Source organism: Bombyx mandarina, chromosome 20 (genome assembly GCF_030267445.1).
Source record: "Bombyx mandarina strain Sakado chromosome 20, ASM3026744v2".
Lineage (NCBI taxonomy): Eukaryota > Metazoa > Arthropoda > Insecta > Lepidoptera > Bombycidae > Bombyx > Bombyx mandarina.
In genome coordinates this window covers 8,096,175-8,113,555 of record NC_143226.1, presented here as the reverse complement: position 1 = coordinate 8,113,555, position 17,381 = coordinate 8,096,175, and the positions used below count along the sequence as shown (strand labels likewise).

General features: G+C 43.0%; 2 protein-coding genes across 8 annotated transcripts in view; one reads left to right on the top strand and one right to left on the bottom strand.

The window, feature by feature from the left end:
- Positions 1–17,381, top strand: part of LOC114249434 (uncharacterized) — a 152,219-nt gene that overhangs the window by 10,683 nt on the left and 124,155 nt on the right. The window lies entirely within an intron of this gene.
- LOC149500719 (uncharacterized) lies at positions 1,916–17,363 on the bottom strand. 4 transcript variants are annotated; one of them, XM_089736051.1, is made up of 3 exons: positions 9,051–17,363; positions 8,814–8,981; positions 1,916–8,342 (listed from the first exon to the last, which is right to left on the bottom strand). In XM_089736051.1, exon 1 carries the CDS (start codon positions 13,275–13,277, stop codon positions 12,285–12,287), a length of 993 nt encoding a protein of 330 aa, XP_089592177.1. In that variant the 5' UTR covers positions 13,278–17,363; the 3' UTR covers positions 1,916–8,342; positions 8,814–8,981; positions 9,051–12,284. The 4 variants fall into 4 exon arrangements, with proteins under 4 accessions (XP_089592177.1, XP_089592179.1, XP_089592176.1 ...); XM_089736053.1 differs by having other exon boundaries at positions 9,131–17,363; XM_089736050.1 differs by having other exon boundaries at positions 8,814–14,013; positions 14,222–17,363.

The window sequence follows — 17,381 nt, the reverse complement described above, 5'->3', positions numbered from 1 at the left end:
GTGCAGAATGCTAATATTTTTTTTAAATAATGCATAAAAGATACATTAAATCAATAAAAAAATCATTACACACACTACATACCATGTATTTGCCACAGCACACATACCTAGTCAGGTCATAAATTCTGTCACATGTTTAATGTAAAATAATTGAAACAAGTTTATTCATTATGTAACCATTCATATACCAAAATGAACTTAACAAAACATAGATTCTTATGACACTAAAGTTTATTCAAAATGACCTCCGTGATTTTGAATACAGGCCTTCAATCTGCGCGGCCAGTCGTCTATCGCAGCACGAACGAGGTCCATGTCAATATCGGCGGCTGGCTTAATCAAGGATGTCTTGAGTGACTTCAAATTGGGATGAGGCTTTGAGCACGCCTTTTCCTCCAAGTGTTACCATATCTTGTAATCTAACGGATTCAAATCTGGACTGGAGGAGGGCCAGTCTTCGTGCCGGATGAAGTCGATTTCACGCGCCGCCAGCCAGTCTTGTGTGCTCTTCGCTCTATGAGCTGGCGCCGAATCTTGTTGGAATACCCAGTGCCTGTTATTGAACATGGTATGAGAAACAGGTTCCACAAGGTTCATCAGGACTGTATTTTGATACACAACTGCATTCGTTTTTACACCTTTCTCACAAAAATGTACCATGTTAAGCCCCAATAAGAAACTCCCAACCATACCATGAGCGAGGATGGAAAATGACCTCGTTGGACACGCGGAATACGGTTGCTCGCTTCTTCACTATTGTGTGCGTACACCTTATCATTTTGTTTGTTGTAGCTCTCTTCTACGGAAAACATTTTTTCATCCGAAAAAAGAATTTCCCGATATTTTTTTCCCGCGTACCGCTTCAACAAAGCGCGGCATCTCTTCAGTCTCAGGTCCATTAGACGAGCATTCAAACGATGTCCTGTTTTTCTTCGATATGCCCGAAGCCCTAAGTCTTCATTTAACACCCTTTTCACCATGGTTCTGCTTAACCCCATCTGAAGGGCCAACAGTTTCTGCTTACGTTTGGGATTTCTTTGAATTCGCGCCTTCACAGCTTTTATCACTGCTGGAGTCCTAACAGACCGAGGGCGACCACTTCTTGACCTGTCATCTACACTAGAGTCTTCATTGTATCGTTTGATGGTACGATAAACGAATTTTTTGGTTATATTCAAAATTTTCACTATGTTAAAAATTTGAATTGGCGCGTAACCACAACGATGCAACGCAATAACTGCAACACGGTCTTCTTTAAGCGTCCACTCCATATTTAAAAATGAGTAAAATTCTATACAGTATACATTTTTATTTTCATGAACAATTCGAAATTCGAATTCAATAAACTTTTTTGTGGCCAGCATTCTAAAAGAAAAGTTTTTACTGTGTGACAATACTTATGACCTGACTAGTTATAAATACCTACCCTTCGTTTATTGTCAAACTTTTGTTATTGCTTAAAGTCTGTGGTCAAATTGAGAATAGATGAATATTGTTTGTCTTCAATATTATTATTTGTCTATAGTGTAGTCTTGGCGAACGTAACGAAATACGTACTTAACAAATGTTCACGATTGACTTTCACGGTGAAGGAATAACGTCGTGTAATGAAAATAACACCCGCAAAATTGTAATTTGCGTGATTATTGGTGCTAAGACTTCTTGTGAGTCCGCACGGGTAGGTACCGTGTATCTGCCGTGAAGCAGTAATGCGTTTCGGTTTGAAGGGTGGAGCAGCCATTGTACTGTAAAAAATGAGACCTTAGAACTCATATCTCAAGGTGGGTGACGTCATTTAGATACGTTGTAGATGTCTATCGGCTTCGCTAACAACTTAATACCAGGTGGGCTTTGAGATCGTCCACCCATCTATGCAATAAAAAGGAAAAACAAAATAATTAAAATGAAATCACTGTTCCACACATAAATTGAATATTTATTAACAAAGGACACACGAAAAAATTCACATTTAATAAGTGAGCAAACAAATTTTCATATATAGTTTAGTAGGCCAAACATTACACATTATCCCTTAAAATAAAAAGAGGAAGAGAAAAAGATTCACATCTGACTTTCGCCAAGACCGCAGTCAGGTCTGCGGAAAGTCTCCCGCAACCACAACTCTTCTCGGTACGCAAGGAACTAGTAGTTACTGTAGAGCTCAACACAGTTCTCAACGGACCCTCCCAGGTCCATTTTAGGTAACATTAACAATGTTTATACTTCGTTACTAAGCACACTATATCATAATTAATTTAATCCTCTTATACAGAAAAGATCCAAGCTACGTGGTTGCCTTCAAGTTTTGTGTCATTATCATTTATAATCGCCGTAAAAGTCATTTAAAAACAATACAAAACGTAATTTAAGTCATTATCATTTGTAATCGGCGTAGCAATCATTGTAAAAAACGTTTGATACTATAAATATTATATTAAAATAATCAATATCAAATTTAAATGTTCAATTAGATTAGGCAGAACAAATGCCAACGTAGGTTTGTGCAAAAAATGTCTTGAGTTTGGAGAGTTTAACGTCAAAATTGTAAATTTAGATCTGACTGCCTTCCGTAACCACCGAGACAGTTCCAGGCTATAGGTCCAGCTATAATCAAGGCCTGGCTTAGACTAGAGAAGTAGAACAGGAACCAGTAAAAGTTTGTAAAAACAAAAGGTGAAATAATTAAAAAGCGCGTGTGTTACTCCAGTTAGAATCTCGACAGGCGAGATGTCTGGTGAATATCAACTGTTTGATTCTAGTTGTAGGCGTTCATGTTATAAAAGTTTCTCGCACAAACTTGCCGATCGCTTTCGAGAAGCTCTCAGACGAGGGCTAGTAAACGAACTCACGGCGGACCTCGTCATGACTGCTGACCGGAGCCCATGGACATCAACGTGTACCCATCTCGAAATGTATTGTGTAAATTTAGATTTGACGGCCTAATTAACACAAAGCTTTATTAAATCAATTTTCTAGCGCAAACACAATTCATATTCAATTAACAATTTACTGATTTTATTTAATATTTTAACGGTCTTCGGTTGTTATTACAACTTTGAACTAGATCATTCAAACAACGTAGAGACACAGTGAACTCAACTGAGGTGTACAACTTTGTTAATGTTTACCTGCGCGACATCGTCGGTCTGTCGTAGATCAAAGGCTAACCGAACGCAAAAAATAATTATAAATAAATTATTTATAGTTATAATACTATTAATTACTTGTAGTTCTGTGGCAAAAGCTATAGTTATTATGCCACTCGTATATTAAATGAGCGATTTCTCAAACTGCGTTGCGACAGTCATCATGGTGTTCAAATAGTGATTGTGATGTTTGGCGAATGAATGCTTCTGATCAGTCGACGTCCACGCACCGCTCATTAAACCTAACTTGTCCTGTGGGGCACTTATCACCTGAGAACGAGACCCTGTCGTCCACTGAGGAGATATTCTTTAATGTGGGTTTACCTTCATCCCAGATCCGTTTATCTTGCCCTGAATCTTCCGAATCATTCAACGGCTTAGAAGATACCTTATTGTCGGTCAGCGCATCATGCTTCGCAATCTTACAAGCGGAAACTCCGCATACGACAGTACAAAGTAATAAGGTTACCCACGTTGTCACGAAAAAGTTATTTTATAACGTTAATTGGGAAATGAATAAATATCTTGATCGTTCGCGGCCGGCCAGAGTGCGACACTACATATGCTCAAGTCACCGGTCAATGCCAAGCTGGCTATTGACGAGAGCGAAGTTGTAAGACTGGCTGACGTACCGACTAGCACTGACTAGTTTTGAACGAATTTTCAAAGTTTAATGTAGTCGCTTGTATAATATTGAAATTATATAAACATGTATAAACATAATTCCATTCACTTTACAATGAGTGACTAATAGAAAGGAGCGTGTGCGGTCTTTTTGTTTTGTAATATTGCGGTGAATATCTGGTCTAGTTTATAAGTATATAATAGTCATTGCACTAACCCGCTGTTTTTGTTGACATGAGCGACGGTGAGCCACAGTTCAAGCACTCAACTTTTTCTTGCTTTACTAGGCGATTATTATTTTTTTGTATTTGAAGTCAGTCGAGTATACGGCACACTAGATGATGAGCGATCGTCGAACGACATTAGCAGCGAATGCCAGAGGCATAGGCGTTTAAGTTTATTTGAGTCCCACTCGAGCGATATTATAGAGGTAGGGAGTCGGGATTGTAGGGCTGACGATTTTGTTTTCCGGAAGGTCGGCTAGTGTCCCGTTAGTGTGATATGGTACTCTGATGTGTCGATATGAAAGAGCGAGGGAGGATCGAGTGGGGCGTAGTGCAGGGCCCGCCTATGGTTAATGGTAGTTCCACCTTTAAGGGCAGGAATTCTGTCATTCCTAACGCAGTTCCCGATGTTAGAAACGCGACGCGAGGGCTTAAGGAGACTTTCTCGCAAGAAGAGTTCAATCAGATTGTCGCGGAGGAATTAAAAAAAGTGGACGCGTTGTGGCGCCAAGCCGGTAGCGTTGAAGAACGCTAACTTAACAGACAGGCATTTTGATCTGGCGTTGTACGCCATGCGCCATTGGGAATTTAAATATTTATCTATTGCGAACGGGTGCAAGAACAGACTCGTTCACGTTCGTATGCTCGAACGCGGTAGCGAGTCGTTGTTAGGTGTTTAACATCGAGCGGATCGCGATGGCGAACGAACGTAGTCGTTCAAAATTTACCATGGATACGAAGTCGCATACTAGTACAAAATCGCGACCCGAACGCGGTTTGGGGCCATGCTGCGAGTATGGGCTGAGACGCGAGGCGCGACGTGGACACAGTTTGCAGGGAGCGGGTATCTTGCCAGCCATCGTAACAGTGGTTTTGCCTACTTCAAAACAGTGAGTACCGCCGCCAGCACGAAAGCAGGCTTCGGTGTCTTCGGGGTTGAAAGCGCCGAGTGGTTTTGAGTCGGTGGTTCTGAAGGCGACGAGGTGATTGTATTTTTTCCGTTAGGAGCAGGCTTAGGGACCCCGATAGCCGGATTCGTCGAACTTGGCAAAGAGTTCGACGTGCAACCTAACCCATGCATCAGCTCGCTGAGTTTCTCGCCGGATCTTCTCAGCGGGTCGCGTTTCCGATCCGCTAGTAGATTTATTCATTCGCGAAGCCACTCGGGCAGCTGTTAGCAAATCCCGCCCCTCCTGGCTGAGCCTTTGCTCACCCACCTGTCCTGGTGAAACTGGAAAGGCCTCCGGGCCACCAGTAATGCTAATTTATCCTAAAATAAGTTTTTCCGCGGGGCTCGGGGGCATCTGTAGTAGCTTGCAGGGTATTCTTGCTTAAGGCATAGGACACAGCGGGAGGGTTCAATTGCGAGTTTAATGTCGCGTAAACATCGGGTAGTGGCGCGGTCGCCTAAACATTTCGAGTAACGGGAGCGTATGTGACAGTTACGAAAGGAGTGCCCGCATAACTAGCAGTTGTGCCACGCTTGTGGGCAGCTTCAACCACGACCCCAGAGAGGCCGCATACGGTGCTTAGATTAGAGGCAATTCGTTATCCCTATGGAGTGGGCTCAAACGAAACGGGCACCACGTTGTATAAGTGAGATCCGCTGTGCACGGAAATTAATGTTGGGTTAAATCGGTAACGAAATCGTGGAAAACGCGTTTCCGCGGTGACTTCTCTTGAAGGATCAGCATATGTGGGAACCGAAAACCGTTGCTACGAATGCACAGGGAATCTTATCTTTTATCTTATTCTTTAGGCCAAGACTGCGTCCAAATGTTGAAGCTTTATGACCTCAAGTTTTTTAATCACATCAATCTTTGCCAAACCTGATAATATACTAAAAATAGATTTACTAAGTATTTATTCTCAGCGATTAGACGCCATTTAATTTTATTCACTAACTTACATTTGCCGAGGTCATTATGACTTATGAGTGATTCACCAAGATAAAGTATGGCGCGTAGAGGCTTGGCCCGGGCGACACTGCAGCCGCACGAGGTGACCGTAATGTATTATATCTTCCAGGTAGTTTCCTATCTCATTTTCAAATTTAATTTATTTATTTATTTAAATTAATTTAATTTAACGGCCGTCTGATGTAGTGACTTGGTAAGTGACATGGTCACTACACAAGGGGGTCGCGGGTTCGAATCCCGCCAAGGGAAGATATTTGTATGATAAATATAAATGTCTTTTCCAGGGTTATGGATGTATATTAAATATATTATTATGTATGTGTATAATAAAAATCTTACATTTATATCCGTTATCTGGTACCTGTAACACAAGTTCTTTACGAACTTATCACGGGACCAGCTAACGTGGCGTGATTGTTAGTAAATATTTATACTTATTTATAAAAAAAAAAATTGTAATTAATAAACAGATCAATGATGATATTTTCATTCAGTTTGTATTTACTCAAAGTTTCATGGCTGTGTACGACTGTATGTGTTAATTGTAACAATACTCTAATTAAAATATCAATGGACGTGAGCTACTCGTCCGCGACTGGGGTATCCACGTGTTGGGGTCCAAGGGGAAGTTTTGTTGAGTTCCAAAGAGTAAACTAAGTATGTTGTTTGAGCACCTTTATTATGTCGGTTAAGCACAGATGGTAACGTCTTAACGAGTGCGTGTTGCTAAGTGCACTGCTCTAAGAATATAATAAAATAACCTGACACCACAATAACGACGCACGGCGTGTCCACGTATTAGTTAGGTATGTGCAAACCGTACACCATGCTTAATTTTTTTTTTTGGGTGGGTTAGTGTGGGTTAGCTTACTCACAGAGCCTTTCGTCGCAACGCAACGGGTTCGATGAGAACGATGACCGGTGCTTGGGGTACCTAAAAGTATCGTTAGTGGATCGGGAGGATCCGAAATGACATGTTTTGAGCTTCATTTAGCTGTAGCTTTCTACATGCCTCTTTCTTCATTCAGGCTTCGTGCGTAGCTGTAATCGTGCGTGGATTGGTAGCTCAGCTCATGAACTAGTTTCACTGCAGTGCAGAGCTGTTCCTCTGAGGGTAAGTAAGTAGTCGCCATCGCTCATAGACCTCAGCAATGCCACGGGCACATCAGAGTTGCAACCTAGTATTGAGAACTCATTCTACATGCTATTCATTAAATCTCAGATAATTAAATTTTTGCGTAAGAAACACATCGAATGGAAAATACCACTTCTGATCCCCTTAAAATGATACTGCGTGTACATAAACCTCCAACGCGAGCATGACGTCAACCGACACGTCTCTTGATGCAGTTCCCACGGCTCGTATAGAGTCGTGCCGCATGTTGAGCGGACAACCTTGTCATCATCCGGATGTGAGGAGATATGAAAGCATTATAATCATCCAGGCAAAAGGATTTGTTTGGAATGACACAAATTAAAAGTGCATTTTTTATAAATCATGTATTTATAGCTAGAGAGTTTAGGTAAACTTGCCAAGTTGCCAAAAAAATCCTGTTCGCGGGGAGAATGTTTTCAGTAGTAAAAAAGCAGTGAAGCTGTCTAGAAACCTTTCGTTTCATTGGGCTTTATCATCAGCAGTAGGATCGCTTGATGCGAGTCTTATACTTTGGATCTTTGAATTTTTTACCAGCTCGTCTGATAATCAAGCGGCAGTTGCTGGTGGTGGTATATGTTGTAAGCCCACATGGGTAGGTACCACTCTCCCACATTACGGTAAGTCAAGTGTGAGTTATGGTCACCAACAATGCCGGAAACACAGTTTGGCCGCGGAGTAAGCACTTGGAGGGAAGTTAATTTGAGCCAAAAACCAAGAACCAGGCCCAAAAAATTACTGTAAATGTACCCCGGAGGTGAGGATCAACTCTATGGCTGTGTTGAGCGGTGCGATTGTTAAAGGAAATGTATGGACAGCTATTGTAAACATGTAATGAACATCACATAGCAGATTTGAATCATTAGCCCATAGATACCTACAACGTAAATGCCGCCACCCACCTTGAGATATGAGTCCTAAGGTCTCAGTATAGTTACAACAGCTGCCCCACCCTTCAAATCGAAACGCATTACTGCTTCACGGCTGTATGTCTCAATATCCTCATAATGAAACTAATGTCTAGGTACATACAATTAATTTGGAAACAGTAAAATCATCCTTTCCTAGCCTCGTTACAAAGACGGAGAAATCTGAATGACACAGCATATATTTAATCTTCAGGCACAGCCCACTGAGTTTCTTCTCTGAGTTTCTTTCACGATATGGATCGGGTGGTAGATTCTGTGAAGCACCGCTCTTACTAGGATGTTAGCAAATTCGTCAGGTTAAAGCCCCGTGAGCTCACCTACTCGCCCGTTTAAGCTGGCATAACCTCCTAGAAAAAAAAAACATATCATTTGCCCCGCAGTAATGATTAGTGGTGAAACACCAGTGGAAAGGTGGTCTAGTCATCGTTCTGGTTAAGGTAATGGAGGCGCGGTGTATCATCGTGCAGCGTACATAGGCCAATCCCTTTTGGCGAACCACTTCAGGGTGAATCACCGCATCATCAGCCCACGCGTCGCTTCGGGGTTGCTGTTCGGTTGCTGGTTGAATATTTACGAAAGACATCTCGGAGTTGTGCCTTTCGCGTAATCAAACTAAACATATGTAACTATACTTGAGACTTTAGAACTTATATCTCAAGTTGGGTGGCGCATTTACATTGTGGATGTCTATGGACTCTAGTAACCACTTAACACCAGGATGGGCTGTGAGCTCGTCCACCCATCTAAGCAATAAAAAAAGTTAAATAAACACAAAATTATTTTCTACAGATCACGTTGACTGCTTTTGTAGTACTTACACAGTGTTATATTGACATTTTAATCTTGCTGCAATGTCGGGTTGTTGTGCAATAGCCAGTGGCATCGCCATCACTGGTACCACGTCGGAGGACCGCACTCACGATAAACTCGTCTGATGAAGGAATGTCATGGCGGGAAGTCCAATAAGTACCACGACCCGAGACACCCTGGAAAAATACACACGTCATTAACCACGGAATATTTTTTCATTTTACAAAATCTAGTAATTTTCCTACCTGCGTTTTCCTTATAACTCATTCTTTGTTATTTCTTTTAGAATAAACTTTAAAATTGTTTGTAAAATATCAATGTTTACCTTAAAGGTCTAAAAAATAACGTTGCTTTTTGTATTAAGCACAAATGGCACATGATGCATTTTGATTGTGAATATTAATTGCTTGATTTGTCTTTAGTCGTCTTGCATTGCGTGTCCGTAATTGTACTGGCGGTGGTCTTGAAGGCGAGCGACATTTATGTTATTAACATTATCAGTAGTCAACAACCGCGAACATTCGTGAATATTCGAGCTAAAACGTCATAAATATGTATAATACACCTACTGTAATCTTCTTCTTCTATATATATATAAATGAATTGCTGTTCGTTAGTCTCGATAAAACTCGAGAACGTCTGGACCGATTTGGCTAATTTTGGTCTTGAATTATTTGTGGAAGTCCAGAGAAGGTTTAAAAGGTAGATAAATATGAAAATGCTCGGAATTAAATAAAAATAACAATTTTGTTTTTCCTTTGATGTGTCCCCCGTCGGACGGATTCCTTTTGTTTGTTTTAATTTTATTTTATACAAAAGTTTAGGTCTTTTATTTATCGATTGAGGCACTACGAAGTCTGCCGGGTCAGCTAGTATGTCTATAATCATAACTTTCAGGACTCTAAGTGATTTCTCGGAATAAACGAGTTTTGCTGCGTGGCGATAATGTTAACATTCCATTCTCACGGATCGTTTGGAACCTCTGGGTCTACGGAGGGACTTCGGTTCCCTCTGTATTCTGTACCGTATGTTCCATGAGGAGTGCTCTGAGGAATTGTTCGAGATGATACCATCATCTCGTTTTTACCATCGCACCGCCCGTCATCGGAGTAGGGTTCATCCATATTACCTGGAGCCACTGCGTTCATCTACAGTGCTCTTCCAGAGATCTTTATTGCCACGTACCATCCGGCTTTGGAATGAGCTCCCCTCCGCGGTGTTTCCCGAGCGCTATGAAATGTCTGTCTGCAGACGAGGCTTGTGGAAAGTATTAAGCGGTAGGCAGTGGCTTGGTTCTGCCCCTGGCATTGCTGACGTCCATGAGCGACGGTAACCACTCACCATCAGGTGGGCCGTATGCTCATCTACCTAAGCGGCAATAAAAAAAAACATTTTAATTTTAACAATAAAAGCCGACACGCATATTATAGTAAAATACTAATAAAATTGATGTTTTCACACAAACTAAAAAATAATAATTTCTAATCACAACAAACAGGTTCAGGTATTTCACTTTGTCAAGGTATTTCGTGCCACGTCATCACGTAACTAGCACGTGATTATGACGAGCTTGTACCTTGTACCGCGACATCGTTGTAATTGAATCACCAAAGATGCTAAATGTACGTATTCACTGGGAATAGATTACTGGTGTTGTTGCGGTGAGTCCACGTGAAGGGTACAGTCCTGTTATATCCGCCACGAAGCAGCCAGGTTACAAGATTACGTGGTGACTGACTGCAGCAATAACAAGACCACCACAAAAATTGAAATATATGCTACTAGCGACCCGCCCTCGCTTCGCTTCGGAAACATTAAAACACACATGAAACCAAAAAAAAAAAAAAAACGTAGCCTATTTTCATCAGGGACAATGTCGGCCTCTAATGGAAAAAGAATTTTTCAAATCGGTCCAGTAGTTTCGGAGCCTATTCGAAACAAACAAACAAACAAATCTTTCCTCTTTATAATATTAGTATGCTATATTCTTCAGCATTTCACATCAAAATCTATCCTCGCCTAAGTTTCGGTCGTTTAAGAATATATTAATAGAATAGAAAACCTTTGCTTGAACCACGACCAGAAAGATATTGGTGACTTATCTTGGTCCACATCTCCCGAGGCAGTGAGACAGACACGCCCTGCATCTCAGCGGTAGACAAGGGCTGGGCTCTGCCTCTAGCATTAGCTGACGTCCTTGAGCAACGATAATCACTCATCCTCAGATGGGTCGTATGCTCGTTTGCCTACTAGAGCAACAAATAAAGACGCTATTCGTTATTGACACATTCATAAACGAAGGCCTGCTGAATGATATGAAGAGTTGCTTGCGCCCTTGGCTGCAGTGAAGTTATTCCTATTAGTACTAGAGCCCTCACAGATCCTTCCTCCTCACGATGACCAAGATGGAATTATCGAGGATAGCCGGCAGGTTGAGCAGCCGCAGCAAGTCTTGTCCTTTAGATAACACCGGCCGACATCATTTTCCTTGTTCAAGGTCTGATTATTTTTTCCACTAATTTGGTAGTGCTGATCACGAAATTATACCTCATTTTATCGTATCACATCAGGTTTTAAAAAAAATTAAGACATTGGCTTATTAAGACTGGCTATTAAGACAATTTTTTGATTAAAATAAATTAAATTTTAGATTTTAGCGCTCTTTTCTCGAATCGTGCGACCTCTCTTAAGGAAATATATTAGTTGCAACAACGACACACCCATTCGAAACAGGTTACATGCAAATAAACCTCTACAGTTACTTTGTTCATAAACTTTTTACTGAAATTAGTGTGTTTATTTAAAAAAAAATCTTACGTTACGTACTTATATATATTATTAGGAATCAGAAGAAAAACCATTAAAAAAAATAACAATTAGCACACGTTTACAGAGACTTAAAACAATGACTCACGCACACCATGTCCACGACCACCCTCTCTCACGAACGCCGCCGATCGAATGAATGTTTCGAGCAAAGGCGTTGCTATTTATAGGCACTTTACCTTCAACATTATTATAAAATTCGTGTTTCCTAAATTAACACTTAAAGTCTTTGAACGATGTTCTCTCGATGAATGTCAACCGACAAATGCGCGGGTGACGGAGCTGCGCGCCGGTTTTATACCCTTTTTGTAGGGTATTCCTTACACGGCCTCTCCTGACTGTGGTTCGTCCTCGACCACATAACTGGGGTCCACTCGTAACGATGATGCGGAAGCGTGCGAAAGATCTTGTTAGGTCCACGCCTCCCGAAAGTTCGGCAAAGCAGCCGTCCCAGCTCCAGTCTGCAACCACGATGTGAGGCTGCACCACGTGTGGCGGGCGTCCCGCTCGACCATCCTGATAGATAATCCTGAAAATGCAGGCGGAGCGCATAAGTAGCTCAGCAGGACTGCAAACGAACTACTCACCAAAGGCATCATAGTCCCCAACGAGTGAAGCAGCAGGCCGCAGATCGAGCGACATCGCCCTCTGCGTCACTGCCAGTCGTACGGCACCGGAAGTCGGCGGCTCGCGAGCATCACGTGCAGTGTGCACACGAGCAGCACGTGTGATAGGCACGCCAGAAACAGGCGAGCGCGCGCAGGCAGCGGCACGCGAGCAGCACGTGCTGTATGCACGCCAGAAACAGACGAGCGCGCGCAAGCAGCGGCACGCGAGCAGTGCGCGCAGCCAGCGGCACGCGAGCAGTGCGTGCAGTATGCACGCCAGAAGTAGATGAGCGCGCGCAGCCAGCGGCACGCGAGCAGTGCGCGCAGTGTGCGCGCCAGAAGTAGATGAGCGCGCGCAGCCAGCGACACGCGAGCAGTGCGCGCAGTATGCGCGCCAGAAGTAGATGAGCGCGCGCAGCCAGCGACACGCGAGCAGTGCGCGCAGTATGCGCGCCAGAAGTAGATGAGCGCGCGCAGCCAGCGGCACGCGAGCAGTGCGCGCAGCCAGCGGTATGCGAGTAGTGCGCGCAGTATGCGCGCCAGAAGTAGATGAGCGCGCGCAGCCAGCGGCACGCGAGCAGTGCGCGCAGCCAGCGGCACGCGAGCAGTGCGTGCAGCCAGCGGCACGCGAGCAGTGCGCGCAGTATGCGCGCCAGAAGTAGATGAGCGCGCGCAGCCAGCGGCACGCGAGCAGTGTGCGCAGCCAGCGGCACGCGAGCAGTGCGCGCAGCCAGCGGCACGCGAGCAGTGCGCGCAGCCAGCGGCACGCGAGCAGTGCGCGCAGTATGCGCGCCAGAAGTAGATGAGCGCGCGCAGCCAGCGGCACGCGAGCAGTGCGCGCAGCCAGCGGTACGCGAGCAGTGCGCGCAGTATGCGCGCCAGAAGTAGATGAGCGCGCGCAGCCAGCGGCACGCGAGCAGTGCGCGCAGCCAGCGGTACGCGAGCAGTGCGCGCAGTATGCGCGCCAGAAGTAGATGAGCGCGCGCAGCCAGCGGCACGCGAGCAGTGCGCGCAGTAGCAATCATCCTTAATGCGCATATTCCTGTTATTATCCAAGGGCCAGTGTGCGTCGCCCTTCGTTAAGTGTCTTCTGCATTTGGTTACCAGTGATGCCTGTAAAATGGTCCCAGACCCACTCGTACGAAGATCGTATTAAAAACGTACGAGTGCATTCCACACGCAGAGCGTATTCAAACGTGTGAAGCTTCCCGGCACGCCGACCATACTCAAACGTGCCGAGGCTTCTCAATACGCCAGTCTAGGCCGATCGTATTGAGGCATCTCACCGTGCAGAATTAATTACACGAGTGAGGGATACGTAAAATGGTCCCAGACCCACTCGTACGAAGATCGTATTAAAAACGTACGAGTGCATTCCACACGCAGAGTTTATTCAAACGTGTGAAGCTTCCCGGCACGCCGACCATACTCAAACGTGCCGAGGCTTCTCAATACGCCAGTCTAGGCCGATCGTATTGAGGCATCTCACCGTGTAGGATTAATCACACGAGTGAGGGATACGTAAAATGGTCCCAGACCCACTCGTACGAAGATCGTATTAAAAACGTACGAGTGCATTCCACACGCAGAGTTTATTCAAACGTGTGAAGCTTCCCGACACGCCGACCATACTCAAACGTGCCGAGGCTTCTCAATACGCCAGCCTAGGCCAATCGTATTGAGGCATCTCACCGTGACTCCGAGTGAGGGATACGTAACTAGAGAGCAATCATCTATAGCTCACCCTTCAGGTTCACCATAGGAATACGTATATCTGTGAACAATGATCATTATTAACTTTACTGACTCTCAAAGAAGGCAGCACACGTCTCAGGGGTCCACTCGCCCCGCCACGACACCATATATTGTGCAGCTGCTTGCGTAGTTTTGCCATAACTGCCATTGAGCAGCCGTAGGATAGAGTCCACTGGGTAGAATTTCGACAACCTTATACGAGCCACGCATGCCGGAATCAAGTTTACCTGCCGACCGATATTACGCAGCTACCGGCACGTCGCTTGCGTGCTACTGCCGCAGGATTCATCGAGGGGCCCGAGCTGGCGGCAATGCCCGTGAGGCACAATCCTCACCATTCGGTAAGGTCCACAGATTGCCGGATCTAGATTTCCTGTAGACTGAGTTATTACCAAAACAAGATTATCGACATTCAAAACGGCTGCTGCTCGTCGGTGCCCATCCACGCGAGCATCATATCGCTTTTCACTTCGTGGTACCAATTGATGAGCTCTACCTCGACCTAGTTCTCGACGAACTCACCTCGAACGATACACCTCAGTCGTGACATCAGTATTTAGAGTCCTCACCACAGGTGTAGTGGCGTCTTTTCTACCAGAAGCTGCAGGTCGGATGTCTGTTGTCTTGCATTTTGTGATGTTCAGAATGAGCTGTAATCTCAAAAGTGGAATTGACCATTTTGCCAACATAGTCCCGAAATCACCTTCGGAAGTATGCAGTCAACCTCAAGAATTATCTACCTGTGTGACATTACGAGTCACTGGTGACTCATTTAGTGCCTGAACCCTATGAGGACTCGGCCTAACCTGACCTCCACTAAAAAATGAAATCAAATCGTGAGTAGATTAGTGTTCGCGGCTCTAACCTGAGGGCCCATTATGCCCCGTATCACTATTAAAGTTCAAAGTTCTATCAGAAGTAACCCATTCACTCAGCCAAACCCTAGCATCGTCCCTTAAACATGATGCCACTCGCGATAAGCATTCGTGGTCGTTCCACGCGTTAACTTCTCTGGCGCGTTCTACTTTTTCGCACAAACTTCAATGAAAATTATTAATCGATGGGTCAAAATACGATATGTAATAATTTTGCGACCTTGAGGGTTGCAAAGTTTTAATTGCTTCCATTAAAGCACTGGAGAGGGTAGAGCATTAGAACCAGGGATACTAGATTCTACGTGGCCTTGTTGCGAACCAACGATATTCGACATGGGAGTCGTAATTATCCGTAAAATATTGGTGGTCTGTTCAGCGTGCTCCTTATCGTTAGAACGTGTCGCGACAGGTCTATCGTGCGCGAGCGCATCGTTCGTATCGCGATTCTGTCTATCATCTCTGTGATCGCGAAAGCATAATATCGTTTTCGATTACGAGAATCATCTCGAGACGGTCGCCTCCGTGTACTAGGAGTTTCAGTATATCTCATTATCACAGTTAAAATTTGCAATCACACAAGAAAAATAACAAATAAAGTATGAAAGCATCAAAGTAAGCAGTCTTTGTAAAACAAAACAAAGTTCAGAGTTTTACGCTACTGTGGGCTATTTGAGTCCTTTATCTCACTTCTGATATTAGGAATCAGAAGAAAAACCATTAAAAAAAATAACAATTAGCACACGTTTACAGAGACTTAAAACAATGACTCACGCACACCATGTCCACGACCACCCTCTCTCACGAACGCCGCCGATCGAATGAATGTTTCGAGCAAAGGCGTTGCTATTTATAGGCACTTTACCTTCAACATTATTATAAAATTCGTGTTTCCTAAATTAACACTTAAAGTCTTTGAACGATGTTCTCTCGATGAATGTCAACCGACAAATGCGCGGGTGACGGAGCTGCGCGCCGGTTTTATACCCTTTTTGTAGGGTATTCCTTACAATATATATATTTTTTTTTACTTATATAAAAAAAATCCATGCTTCTTGTGCGAGTGGGACAGTATAGCACGAGACAAGCACTACGTTCAAAAATAATGGAATCCTCGTAAAAATCTCAAAGTAGAAACAAAAAACGTTATACGAAAAAACTTAATTAGTCCTGAAAAAATTTTACTACCTCCGCTTCATATCAAACTCGGTATGATGTAACAGTTCGTTAAAGCATTGGATAAAAACAATGTTAGTTTTGAATACCTCTGTAAAAAAAATCCAAGATTATCTGATGCAAAAATTAAAGAAGGAGCGTTCGATGGACCGCAAATCAGATCTTTGATGGCTGATGAAAAATTTGATGCCACAATGAATAACACTGAATCAGATGCTTGGCTGGCGTTCAGAGATGTTGTCAACAATTTTCTAGGAAATAATAATCATCCCGACTATAAAAATAAGGTTGCAAACTTATTGGATAAGTATCAAAAATTGGGGTGTAATAAGAGCACAAAACTCCACTTTCTAGATTCACATGTGGACTTTTTTCCTGATAATCTTGGTGATTACAGTGAAGAGCAGGGAGAAAGGTTTCATCAGGACATAAAAACTATGGAGACAAGGTACCAAGGTCGATGGAATGTGAATATGATAGCTGATTACTGCTGGTCACTGACACGTGATATTACTGAAGATACTCACAAAAAAAACTCACAAAAAAACTACACCCAGACGTAATTTTGTCGCGAAACGTAAAAGATGTCACTCTAAATAGTCCTGCAGCATTGTTTTCTTGGTAAATGCTCAAATATATGTTTTTGTAATATGATTATTGATTTTTTCGTTAAATTTTGAAAAAAATGCATTTTCCTTCTTTTAAAAAAATCTGATGTGATAGGGCAAATATGTAGGTGTTTTTGTGTTTAAAATAGTATAAATTGGTGATATTTGTGACTCAAATACAAACAACTTTCAAAAAAATTTCATTTGTCGGCCGGTGTAATCTGCAAGAGATTGTTTCTAACCCCGTTGTTGGTCGAGTGTGGATTCGACTTCCAGTCCAAGTCCATTGCAAGTCTGTATTAGGAGTATGAGCGGTTTGGGGTACTACTCAACTAAGGCGTTCTATAAGACACTAGTGGCCCTGCAGTAGTCGAGATTCGACTATAATTAAGTGAAATTATAAGTTTAAACATTATTATGGTTCTATTGTCAAACACTATTATAATTCGATAATATAACCACAGTATTCGTCAAAACTGCACTATAGATCAATATATCACTATAGATCAATAATATTAAAGACAAACAATATTAATCTATTTTCAATTCGACCACAGACTATAGGCAATAACAAAAGTTTCCCAATTGACAGTAAGCAAAGAGTATATTTGTATGTATGTGTTGTGTCAAATACATGGTAGTATGTGTAATGTTTTCTTTATTGATTTAAAGTATCTTTTATGCATTATTTTAAATAAATGTTAGCATTGTGCACTCCTTCTCTATATTCT

What these genes read in the sequence shown, in the direction of transcription:
- LOC149500719 (XM_089736051.1), bottom strand. Translation starts at nt 13,277, where the DNA reads ATGCGCATTAAGGATGATTGCTACTGCGCGCACTGCTCGCGTGCCGCT.